The following is a 13,416-nucleotide window of genomic DNA, read 5'->3' as shown; positions in this document are numbered from 1 at the left end:
AGTTTATATGGCTTGGATCTTTTTTCCTCCTTCTCTTGAAGTTCTTCATTGCTGCCCTTTCCCTCACCTTTACTATTTCAGCTATAATGGGTAGTTTTACTTTTTTATGTCATAATATCTCAGTTATTAATTTTTTTCCAGTTTATAATCCAGTTCTTCCTCTCCAACATCCCACACTACAAAAGTAAAATACAAAAAATTTGACTCTCTTCCTCACCTGCCAGAAAATGAAATGTTCCCGGATAATATTCTTCACAGCTTCATTGCTCCATACATCACGGTTGAGGCACTGGCACGCAAAGTCTTGTACATTTTGGATGTTTATCATCAGCCACTTATTCTGCATCTGGCCACACTCTTTGGCCTGTAAGAGTAAAGTAACAAAACATGTCTTAGAAACAATTTCTACTTGGTAACTCATGTTTCAGAATTCAAAAGCTGTCCTCTTTCCATATAAATACTAAGTTTTTTCACAAGTATGCCATCTAGAGTTTTCACTATTTATACATTACCTATATTTATTTTGCATATGCATATACAATTATACTGTCCATTTTCAAGCATTCTCAAATTTAAATGAACTGTTTTCTCTTTTATCCATTGTTACTTGTTATAATGGCTGAATTTTTAATGTATGCTTAAGCATCTTCATCTGAACAGAATTCCACTAATTTAAGATCAACAAGTCACATAATTCTATTCTTCTACTCCCTGTCAACAAATATACCTCTTCTTTTTAATGGACGTAACTGGTATGCGTATATTACTTTATGTTGTTTTATTTTCTCCAACACCATTTTCTATAACACTTCCAAGTATCATATTCATCTCAGTTATTAGGCATGTGTTATTTTATAGTATCATCCAAACATTTTAGTAAAAGCTGCTTAGGGTTTTTTCTCTTATCTTCCTAGGAGTATATTCCAAAAAATTGCATTACAGGATCCAAGAATGTGAGAATAATCTGCAAATTACTCCCCAATTTACAGCACAAATATCAATCACGTGTGTACTTTTTGCCTCTCAGTTCATTACCATAAAGACCTAAGAAATGCTGCTGAATGAAAAAAGAATGGCAGAAAAGCAATGAGCAAATGCTACGTCAAATCTTTGCATAGGACCAATAACATGAAAGCAATAGTTTTGAAAAAATTTGTCCTGGAATAATATTCTTTTCCAAATCAGTTTGACATGGGAAAATCTTAGGAATCAATACATTTGCTGTAATAATAATCAAAGAACGTACACCATTTTGGTGATATTGGAAAATATAAGACTATCTTATGTTTTAAGAAGATTTACACAATCCTACAAATACTGTTATCCTGCTTTTTTATATGAACCTTCCAGAGAAAATTATTTTCTAATATTCACTTATTGATACCACAGATGAAAACCAAAGTTCTAAAAAGATGTATCCCTGTATTGAGTCAGGAAACTCTATTTAATTGGTCAAAGACTTATTTTTAAAATTATTTTATAGTAATAAAATAATTCCTTGCTCCTAGGAAATAATAATGTTGCATTTACTTCCTTGTCTATAGACACAGATTTAATAAATGGGTGATAAATAATTAAACTGCCTTAACTGAAAAATTTGAGATTAAAGAAAAAAGTGAACATACATTCTAGAGACATACTGGAGAGGATGTATCCCTCTAACAGGGTCAATTTATGTTTTACAACTACAACACTGACAAGAAAAAAAAGTATGAAACTGAAAATGAATAAAAGTCCCAAGTTGAAAAATTATGAAGAGTCATTTGCTTTTATTTTTTTAAAAATTTGTTCGCCCACATTCATGCTTTCATTAACACAGATTCATTCATTCAATAAATACTTATTGAACACTTACCACATTTCAGGTACAGTTATTGATGCTGCAGTTACAGCAGTTACCAAAACACAAAAATCCCTGTCCTCATGAAGCTTACATTGGGGAGAAACCTTATACCAGCAAAAGAAACTTAGAAATGGTGCTATCCACACTGAAGATACTGTTAAGAAATTACTGCTAGAGGAAAGGTCCAAAGAAGACATGACTTTCAGATAAAACAATATTTGAAGGGAATAAGAGTCTTGAGTAAATCTAGAGATCTAATGTATAGCATAAGGATTATAGTTAATAATACTATACTGTATATTAAAAATTTGCTAAATGCTAAGAGTAGACTTTAGATGCTCTTACCATTAAAAAGGGGGTAACTCTGGAAAATGATGAAAAGGTTAATTTGCTTAACTGTACCAATCATTTCACTATGTATATCAAAACATCATACTGTATATCTTAAATGTATACAATAAAAAAAATGACAGAGAAAGAGAGAAAAAGTCATAAAATCTAAGTATACCAATTATGTGAGTCAAGGACTGGAGGTGAAAGTGGGCAATGGGACAAATGAAGAACCTTTCCTCTCGGAATCTACTGGGTTGTTCTGAACCAATATTCAAAAGCCATTATAAGGAGACCTAAGGGCAAAACAGTGGGAGATTAACATCTCTCCTAGTCCCAGATAGAACAGAAAAGCATGAAAAATAAGGACTAAAGAAAAAATGTTTCAGTAAATATATGTGCATAGAATAAAGAAAACATTAAAATATGCATGGTACTTTATGAAAATTGAAATTATAATTCTACTATTTCTCTGTGTTATTATGATATATATATTTTGGTTTTTAACCAAAATTCCTGGCTTATAATTCCCATTGCCCTTGTTCTTTTTTGTTGGGTTTTTTTTTGGCGACTGGCTGGTACAGAGATCCAAACCTGTGACCTTGGTGTTATAAGGCTGTGCTCTAACCAACTGAGTGAGCTAACCAGCCAGCCCTAGCCCTTGTTCTAATCTTCCCCTGCCTTTGTCTTAGAGCTGGCCATAAAGGAATTCTCTGAACTGTTCAGGCACCAGGGGTTTTTTGTTTTAAAGGTGGGCGCTGGTTGGTTAGAGTATGGTGTTATAACACTGTGAAGGTTAATTCTAGATGTCAACTTCATTAGAAGAAGGAATGCTGAGAAACCTGGTAAAGCAATTTTCTCAGGTGTGTCCATGAGGGTGTTTCCAGCAGAGATTAGTATGAGAGTCTGAGTAGCCTAGGTGTGAAAGACCCACCCTCAGTGTGGGTGGGAACCATCCAATCTGCTGGGGGTCCGGAGAGAACAAAAGACAGAGGAAAGAGGTGAAGATCTCTCTCTCATCCCCTGGAGCTGGGATACACTCTCCTCTCCTGTCCATGGACATCAGAGTTTGAGACTCTTCAGCTTTTGCATTCCAGAACTTACAACAAGGACACCATCACCTTCCCTGGTTCTGAGGCCTTTGGACTTGGATTGAGCCACACTACCAGCATCCAGTTTATAGACAGCCTATCACGGGACTTTTTTTCATAGCCATGTGAGCTAATTCCCCTAATAAATCCCTCTCATATAATTGTAACATATCCTATTGATTCTGTCTCTCTGGAGAACCCTGACTAATACAAACACTAAGGTCAAGGGTTTGGATCCCTGTACTGGCCAGCTGCCAAAAAAACAAAAACAAAACAGAAATGCTCTGACCTACCTTGTCTGACTGTAAGTCATAAGATCCATTTCAGAAAGGGTCCTTCCCAAGAAGAAGGAATGTTGCACAGATGGCAAGAAGAATCTGAACAAACAGGCTATGTTGGGCCTCCCAACTCAAATCATACCCTTTTTGTCAAATCACATTTCTACAGAGTTGTCCATGTTTCAATCACAATGAAGCTTCCATAAAAATCAAAGAGCACAGCGTTTGGAGAGCTTCTGGGTAGCTGAACACATGGACAGCTGTCACACGCCCAGGGAGGGCATGGGAAGCTCCACGTATTCTCCCCCATACCTCGCCCTATGCATCCCTTCATCTGTATCCTTTGTAATATCCTTTATAATAAACCAATAAACGTGTTTTCCTGAGTTTTGTGAGCCACTCTAGCAAATTAATCAAACCCAAGGGAACCCCATTTGTAGCTGGTCAGTCAGAAGCACAGGTAAAACAACCCGGGGCTTACAAATAGCATTTGAACCGGGGTGCAGTCATATGGAACTGAACCCTCAACATGTGAGATCTGATGCTATCTCTAGGTAGACAGCATCAGAACTAAATTGGAAGACACCCAGCTGGTGTCCACTAGAGAACTGATTGCTTGTTTGCTTGTTTGCTTGCTAATGGGGACAGATCCCCACAAATATGTTGTGAGAGTATAGTGGAAGTGTCTGAGTGTTTTTTCCCACTCATTCTCCTTACCAGTTTTCTAATTTTTCCATAATTTCTTTGTCTAATTTGAATAAAACTAAATGTCAGCTATATATAAAGTTGAATTAGAAAAACTTTATCTTAGGGGCCGGCCCCTGGCTCACTCGGGAGAGTGCGGTGCTGATAACACCAAGGCCACGGGTTCGGATCCCATATAGGGATGGCTGGTTTGCTCACTGGCTGAGCGTGGTGCTGACAACACCAAGTCAAGGGTTAAGATCCCCTTACCGGTCATCTTTAAAAAAAAAAAAAGAAAGAAAGAAAAACTTCATCTTATATGTTTATTGACAGGCTCTTTAAATTTTCAGCTAAATTTTTTTACTTGCATTTATAATTAAGTACTTTTTAAATTAAAGTGCTTTTAGTAATTAGGACTAGGTGTACATGCAATTAAATAGCAACTGAAAAAAAATATGCATTTCTTATGAAATAAGAAATATGACAGAAATTGGTCTGATTCTTTCTGTACAATATATTCCAGATTATGCCATTCAATCATTTAAAAAAGATTTTAAAAAGGCCAATTAAACTGTTCCAGGCACTGTGGATACACAACAGCAAATAAAGTCCCTGTGTTCACAGAGCTTACAGGCTAGTAAGGAAAGAAGAAAACCTAAGAATGTTCCCTTCCCCAGGTTAGACCATTTATCCTGAAGTGCTTGCTCAGCTCCAGCTAAACTGGTTTTCTTGGCTGTACCAGAAATAAGCCCAGCTCTTTCTAACATCAGTACCTAGGCACTACTGTTCTATTTGCTTTTCCCTGGACCTTCCCATGGTACACATTCCCTCACTTCATTAAGACTTTGACTTCAATCTCATCCTTTCAAAAATTTTCTCTTCTTCTCTCTTCACAATTACAAACATATGTGCAGCCTATGAAAACCTTGCTTTCAATTTTCCTTTAAGAACACATGCAACTTAATTGCCCCAAATGAACAAAAAATAGCCCCCTCTCTCTTTCCCTTATTGTATTTTATCCTTTCTCCTAACAACTACTATCAAAGACAACATATGTAATACATACACCAATACATGAGGGTACTTCAAAAAGTTTGTGGAAAAACAGAATTAAGAAAATGCTAATCTTTTCATGAATTTTTCGAAGTACCCTTGCATGTTATATATATTTTTTGTTTTGTGCCTTTTATTTGTTTATAGTTTATTTCTCTTACAGGATGAGCATCCCTAACCTGAAAATCCAAAATGCTCTAAAATCTGAACTTTTTGAGCACTGACATGATGCTCAAAGGAGCATTTCAGATTTTCAGAATAGGGATGCTTAATTGGTTAATCTACAAATACCACAAAATCCAGAGAAAATCCAAAATCTGAAACACTTCTGGTTCAAAGCACTTCAGATAAGGGATACTAAACCTATACTACATAAACTCTGTGATGGCAAGGTCTTTGTAGAATTTGTTTACCACTATATCCCTGTAACAGAAACTGCTTACAGGTACTAAACACCCATTCTTTATCTTTGTCCCTCTTAGTAACAGAACCTCCAAGTTTTATCTAAGCATCTGGACTTCTTCCTAATGTCCCTTGCAACTACGTGTGGCCACGTTGCCAAGTTCTAGTCAATGGGATGTGAGCAGAAGTGATGTGTAAAACTTCTAGGTTGTGCCTTTAAAGGGAAAAGGTGTATCCTTCCCAGCCCTTCCCTCCTCTATGCTAGCTAGAAAGCAAACATGGTGATAAGCCACCTTACATCATGTGGACAACTTTAAGCAAGACCACAGGGAGGACAGAACAAGACAGAAAAAAACCTGTACGTCTAATAACTTCATAGAGCAGATCACCCTAACAGCCTTGACTTCTATCTTGTTTAAGCTAATCTTTGTTTTTCTCCTGGTCTCTCTCACATGCAGTCAAACCTTTATCCCAACAAATACAATCCCATCACCCAGAACAAGACCTTGCAACAGAAGGCCTCAATAAATACTTATTCAACGAACAAGTGAATTAATCAATCTCTCATTTGGTTAGCATGAGCCAGAAAGAACTCTTGAACATGATCTACCTCTAGTTACATTAGTTTCTCAACTTGAAAAACTTTGGCTCAGATTTACATCTAATACAGGGGCCAAACCTATGGGCCCTCCCTGAGCAGCCAGAAAGCATCCCTCTAATTTTTAACACCTCTCTAAACTTCAGTGACTTAATTTTGCATATTACCTTCCTAATTTTTATATAACTAATGGACATATTGTTAATCATAATGATATAGCCTACTTTTTCTGGAAGTATTTACATCATTTAAAGACTTCCAGGAACACAGCATCTGGCTGCCTGGGTGATGGTGGCCTACAATCAACTTGCAACCATCCAGAATTACAAGGCTGTCTGCAGAGATTTGAAAAATGGCAACAAATGAAAGTGCCAGCATCTTTAGTTCAGCAGCCATGGCTGTGGAGTATGTAGATTCACTTTTACCTGAGAATCCTCTGTGAGAACTATTTTTAAAAAGCTTGGAACTATTTGTTGAATAATTATAAAAAGATCCAAAATGCAACACGAGGGTCTATTATAGTTCATAAAGCCTTTTATTTCTTGTTCTGTTTACCTGGATTTTTATTTCAATTTATACCTTACATTAAAAAGTACAAAATTTAAAAGGATAAACCAGAAACATGGGAAAACCAATGGAAATGTTTTAAAGTAGTTCTCTTTTATCACTTTTGTATCTAGCTGCCTTTGATTTGTGAAACCTATTGTTTTACAGAGTATCTCAATATTCCTTATGATTGGGAAAGAATGCCAAGCTGGTATATGCTTTTGGCAAGATACTCTGGCTGTGCAGTCATTGAGGATACTTGGTACTATTTCCTGCCTAGACTCTTATACCACAAAAGAATATATAAATATATTCATAAAATGCATCAAGGGTTTCAGGCTCCATTTGGAAGGGAAGATGAATAGGTACATCCTTTGGAAACCCTAATTCTTGGAACTGGATTTTTCATCAGAATCATGCTTTTGTGTGATCATGTAATTCTTCTTCATGGGCATGGGTGACCATTCATTTGACAGAACCTATTGATATGGTTATGATATTCCTCTCAACTCTTTAAATTTCATCCCTTTCTGTGTTGGTTCTTGACATCATAATTTCTACCACATGAACTTCAGCGGAAACAAAACTATGCTTTAACATTTACATAGTGGGACAGAATTTTTGGAACAGGCTGGCTGGTTAGCTTAGTTGATTAGAGAGAAGCCTTATAATACCAAGGTCACGGGTTCAGATCCCCATACCAGCCAGCCATCAAAAAAAATAAATAAATAAAATAAAATATTTTTGGAAGAATCTCTCAGTTTAATGCCTGTAATGAAAAAATGAAGTATGGGGGAAAGACTGAATAAATATTTTATGTAAACCATCCTGAAGACACACATTTTCCTGAATTGAAACTAGTAGCTAACATTGCTTCTGGGGAGCAGAAATGAGCATGTGTCTTGGCTGCTAAATGATAAAAAGAACATTAACAACCTTTAATTATATTCCTAGTGGGAACTTTTTCTACTTTACATACAAGTTCTATATACGTAGAAATATATATTTAAGTACAAAGGAAAAAAAAAAGACTTGCAGTTGGTTTAGTATTATCAATGAAAAAGATAAATAGATTCGTGGAAATAGGCCATGAAATACAAAAGAAAAAAGGTGATATAATTTAAAATTCAGAGGACAATATCAAGAGATTCAGCTTCCCTCAATAAACAAGCAGAAAAGTAACTGCTTTTTATGAGTCCAAAGTGACCAGTTTAAAACAAGTTCAGAGTTACTGCAATAAGCCATAGAGCAACTAAGAAGCTATAAAAATTAAAAACAAGCCAAAACAGATTCAGATCCTTTTTCATATTGCTACTAGTCTCTCTCTAGTGTTCATCAGAACACTAGAAAGGATACGCAGCAGCCATGTTAAGACCAGGAGGGAAAGATAAAGAAAATTGAGGAGACATCTAACCTCAACTGACAAACACCACCCTTCACTCAAAAATAAACATGACAAAATATTACACCCAAAAAATAAACCCTTGTTTGGTCAAATCACCATCATTTGGGTTTTCTGTTACATGCAGCCAAACACTTTCAGGTTTTACAATTCAGAAAATTTAAATTGAACAGCAAGCTTACAGTTAAATTCTTTATCCTAAATATTTCATTTATGCCAATGTAAAAGTATGTCAAAGGACAAATTTTTTTTTTAAAAGATGACCAGTAAGGGGATCTTAACCCTTGACTTGGTGTTATCAGCACCACGCTCACCCAGTGAGCGCACCCACCATCCCTATATGGGATCCGAACCCGTGGCCTGGGTGCTACCAGCACCGCACTCTACCGAGTGAGCCACAGGCCGGCCCCAAAAATGTTAACTTTTTAAATGTAAATATACAACTAAAAGAAAGACGAGAAAGGCAGAATGTTAGAAGTGGTTATGTTTAGGTGGTGGGATGTTGAGCGATTTTTCTTTTTCTTTTTTTCTTTTTTTTTTAAAGATGACTGGTAAGGTGATTTTAACCCTTGACTGGGTGTTGTCAGCACCCACCATCCCTATATGGGATCCGAACCCGTGGCCTTGGTGTTATCAGCACCGCATTCTCCCGAGTGAGCTAAGGGCCGGCCCAAAGGACAAATTTTTAAAAAACATAATCATAACTCATTTTCAAGTACGTAGGTGACATATATCACTTTTGCAGTTATTCTTTGGCCTACTTTGTATTAATTGATAAGACTTACTTGAAATTTAAGTCATTTGCATCTATGGAAATGCTATTCTGATTCAAAAGAGCATTGACATTCAGGGCCGGCCCGGTGGCGCACTGGATAGTGCGCCGCTTGGGAAGCGTGACAGCGCTCCCGCCTGAGGGTTCGGATCCCACATACAGACCGGTTCCCGCTCACTGGCTGAGCGAGGCGTGGGAGCAACGCCGAGGGTTGCAATCCCGTTGCCGGTCCCCGGTCCGGTACGGGGGCAACACTGAGGGTTGCGATCCGTTGCCGGACACGGAAAAAGACAAAAGACAAAAAAAAAAAAAGAGCATTGACATTCTAGTCAACACCTCAACAGAAGAATATATAAAATCCTAACAAAATTGACTCATTTAACAAATATTGTGTTCCTATTAAATGCCAGAGTGGGTACCAAAGATTACCACAATAAAAAGAAACACACTACTCCTGCCCTCATTAGGTTTACACGTTAGCAGATAATCAAGTAAACCTGGTCTGAAAAGGTTTTCTGTGGGTTTAGCCAAGACAAAATAAAGAAGAACTGAGGGAGAATGTATTCTGCAACTACAGGGATATTCTTTTAAAACACACCAGGATCCCCAAAGAAATATGGGTAAAATATATCTATAAACAGTAAACAGCTAACCAACACACACAGAGCTATTCTCCGTAGCAGTCCAAGATATATAAACTAAAAATAGTGAGATTATTTAAAAAGCTATCAAAATGGCAAGGATTCTAAAATGATACCGCATAAGGCTAATAAAAAGATTTCACCAGGGCCAGCCCGGTGGCGCACTGCTACAGTGCGCCGCTTGGGAAGCGCGGCGGCGCTCCCGCCGAGGGTTCAGATCCCACATACAGACCGGTTCCCGCTCACTGGCTGAGCGAGGGGCGGGCGTAGCGCCGAGGGTTGCGATCTCGTTGCCGGTCCCGGTCCGGTACGGGCGTGACACTGAGGGTTGCAGTCCGTTGCCGGACACGAAAAAAGACAAAAAAGACAAAAAAAAAAAGACAAAAAAAAAAAGAATAAAAAGATTTCATCAAGCAATCTCATATACTGCTAACTGAAATACATTTTACATATTACTGGTACAAATATAAATCAATGTAACCTTTAGGTATATCATGTAGAAATACTTATTAAGAGGCCAATTCCTTATATACTGAAAAAAAAAAAAAAATTTTTTTTTTTTTTTTTTAAACATGACCAGTAAGGGGATCTTAACCCTTGACTTGGTGTTGTCAGCACCACGCTCTCCCAAGTGAGCTAACTGGCCATCCCTATACAGGGATCCGAACTCATGGTCTTGGTGTTATCAGCAGCGCACTCTCCCAAGTGAGCCACGGGCCAGCCCAAAATATTTTTTTTTTGATCTTGGAAAAAAATGGAAATGAAAATGCAAAAGGATTTATACTTGTCATAGAATCTCCAACAACTTACCGTTTCAAAGCTGCCTTTATGCATCAAGTCAATGGGTGGCCGAAACAGATCTGCAAGGGTAGTTAGTTTCTTATCTATTGCTCCTCCATTTCTTAATTCCTGTTCTTGCCGAACTGCAACACAGGAGGATGAAAAGTTTCAAACAGCCATAAAATTTAATAACCATACATTGTATAATTCAAAAGAAAAAAACCTTATAATGTGCTTGACCTCAAATGCCAATGCAAACATCTAACACTGAAAAAAAAATACAAAGAGGGGTGTGGAGGAAATCTTAACACTTGGATAAAAGAAAGGATAGAAAGCAGAACATAAAATTAAAAAGTCACCTAATCAAAATAATTTTTTACATATCTAAAAACTTTAGCGCAGGAGAAAACTTTCATCTCCATTTATCTAGTTCTGAAAGTGATTTTTATTCATCTGTTATTTCTAGCCACCTTCCCAATCTTTAAAGAGTCTGTCAGTAGAGATGATGATTGCTGTCACCTTCCACTGGAAGGATACAGATTCCCTAGATCACTTAAGTCAGCTTAGGTCTCCCTTCAACACTCTCCAAAGTCACAAGACCTATCTATGCCTCAGTGAGTTCAATATAAATCAACTATAAAATCAAGTATGGTGTAAGAATTTCTCATATATTCTCTAAACATAATTTTCTCTTTCAGGATTCCACTGCTAAAACAGTACTATATTCTCTAAAAGTATAAGGCTAAGATTATCATTCTAACTTATTCCACAAAAAGATATGAGGTTATTTCAAGACGTTCATGGAAAGATTCAAATTATCTTTGAATTCTATTTTTCCATGAATGTTTTGAAGCACCCTCATATAAACCTATTCTAGACTGTAGCCAAAATGTTAATAGTGGCTGCTTTGGATGGTATGGCTTTTTCTTCTATTTTTCAGTCTCCTACAATAATCACTTTCATTACAGTTATTCCTTTCATTGACAGATATCAGGATCCTGAGGGAAAACCGTTTTTTGTTTGTTCATTTGTTTTTGGCAGCTAGCCAGAAAACAGTTTTTTCTTTTATTAGAGTAAGTATTTAGGTGCTCATTCTGAAGCAAATTGTTTTTAAATTACAAGATTTCTTACATTATCTCCATCCCCCTTATTATTCTTCCATAAATAAATAGGTCAGAATTTGGAACAATTCAGCTTTGGGGGAGTTAATCACAGACTGAATTCATAATTTCAATTTTTAAATAAGGTGAATCCTCGAAGTAATTAGACCTAATATTAATCTTTTTCTTTTCAGTAAGGAGGGAGGGAGGGAGAGAAGGGGACAGAGATAATAAACTGGTCCATTGATACGTACTAGTTTCAGTTTGAAAATCTCGAAAACCATCAAATATTGAACGTGCAGGCCGTCGTCTCTTAGGAGCTTTAGAGGGAAAAAAAAGAACTGATTCAAAAATTTAAACATTTATTTTAAAACTTAACTCTAAAAATCTCCTTATCTATAAGAATTTCTTGTTTTAAAAAACTCATAGATTCAAAATGGTGCCCTCACTCAAAAACTAAAAAATTTTTAAAACTTTCAAGTCATTCATATATAATTAACCCAACCATCTTCAGGCAAACCATTTTGTTTTACGAATGAGAAAATTAAGACCTAGTTAAGAGATCTGACCAAATGTGCAAAAAGACAGAGTCCAGACTTCCGGTCAAGATGGCAGAATAGAGGGCCGGCCCGGTGGCGCACTGGATAGTGCGCTGCTTGGGAAGCGCGGCGGCGCTCCCGCCCAAGGGTTCGGATCCCACATACAGACCGGTTCCTGCTCACTGGCTGAGCGAGGCGCGGGAGCAACACCGAGGGTTGCGATCCCGTTGCTGGTCACGGAAAAAGACAAAAGACAAAAAAAAAAAAAAGATGGCAGAATAGACGATCCCTAGCGTCACTCTCTCCAACAAATCAACCGATTTAAACTATAAAAACATAACATCAAGTGCATATGAATGGGGAGACGTCCAGTGGGGGAGGCAGAAGCTCCATGGAGACCACATGCCCTACGGGGCCACCATCGCACAATCCAGCAGATAGGCTTCACTGCCACCACCCGGTTCCATTCCCAGCCCAGCCCAGTGCGCATAGAGTGGGGAGACGTCCGGTAGGGGAGGCGGAGGCTCTGCAGAAACCACACACCCTGTGGGGCCGCCACTGCGTGATCCAGCAGGTAGGCTTCACCGCAGGCACCCGGCTCCATTCCCAGCCTGGCCTAATGTGCTTGGAGCAGGGAGACGTCCGGCATGGGAGGCGGGAACTCCACAGGGACCACACTGCTGTCGTGCAATCCAGCAGCCCAGCCCAATGCGTATGGAGCACAGAGACATCCAGCAGGGGAGACAGAAGCTCCGTAGAGTCCACACACCCTGTGGGGGGGCCGCCGCCGTGCAATCCAGCAGCAGGTAGGCTTCACTGCCGCCACCCGGTTCCATCCCAAGCCCGGCCTACGACACACAGAGCAGGGAGACATCCAGCAGGGGAAGGGGAAGCTCCGCAGAGACCACACGCTCTGCGTTGCCTCGGTGCATCCCAGCAGCCCGGCCCAGAGCGCACAGAACAGGGAGAAGTCCAGCACGGGAGGTGGAAGCTCAGCAGAGACCACACACCCTGTGGTACTGCCCCGTGACCAAGCAGCCCGGCCGAGTCCAAGCTGACCAGAGAGGTGGCTCCCCAGAGAGGCCCAAGACCAGAGGCAACCACACACTCAAGGCACTAGTGGCCAACTGAGCAGTCACTGAGGTAGCCACACCAAATTGGCAACCACAGCAACATCTTAGTCAGTCAATAGTGTCAAACCTGTGGACTGTGAAACACCTTGCCACAATGAATAAACATCAAAGAAAAGATACCAGAAATACAAAAAATCAAGAAAGTACACCACCAAAGGATAATAACTCTCAAGCTCTAGATCCTATAGAACAAGAAGCCCTTGAAATGACTGACAAGGAATTTC

At 38.6% G+C, this 13,416-nt stretch overlaps 1 protein-coding gene and 1 pseudogene across 2 annotated transcripts in view; one reads left to right on the top strand and one right to left on the bottom strand.

Annotated features, from left to right (window-relative positions):
* UBXN7 (UBX domain protein 7) overlaps nt 1–13,416 on the bottom strand; it is a 67,943-nt gene that overhangs the window by 18,975 nt on the left and 35,552 nt on the right. For both annotated transcript variants that reach the window (XM_008567472.1, XM_008567473.1), the window contains exons 4-6: nt 11,775–11,840; nt 10,451–10,563; nt 218–364 (exon numbers count right to left, since the gene is read on the bottom strand). In XM_008567472.1, coding sequence (XP_008565694.1) covers nt 218–364; nt 10,451–10,563; nt 11,775–11,840 — 326 coding nt within the window. The remainder of the gene's footprint in view (nt 1–217; nt 365–10,450; nt 10,564–11,774; nt 11,841–13,416) is intronic.
* On the top strand, nt 6,632–9,505 carry LOC103586251 (annotated as a pseudogene).

This window comes from Galeopterus variegatus, unplaced genomic scaffold (assembly GCF_000696425.1).
Source record: "Galeopterus variegatus unplaced genomic scaffold, G_variegatus-3.0.2 Scaffold322, whole genome shotgun sequence".
Taxonomy (NCBI): Eukaryota; Metazoa; Chordata; class Mammalia; order Dermoptera; family Cynocephalidae; genus Galeopterus; species Galeopterus variegatus.
Note: the sequence above shows the minus strand (reverse complement) of the source record. Positions and strands in the feature narration are given on the sequence as shown.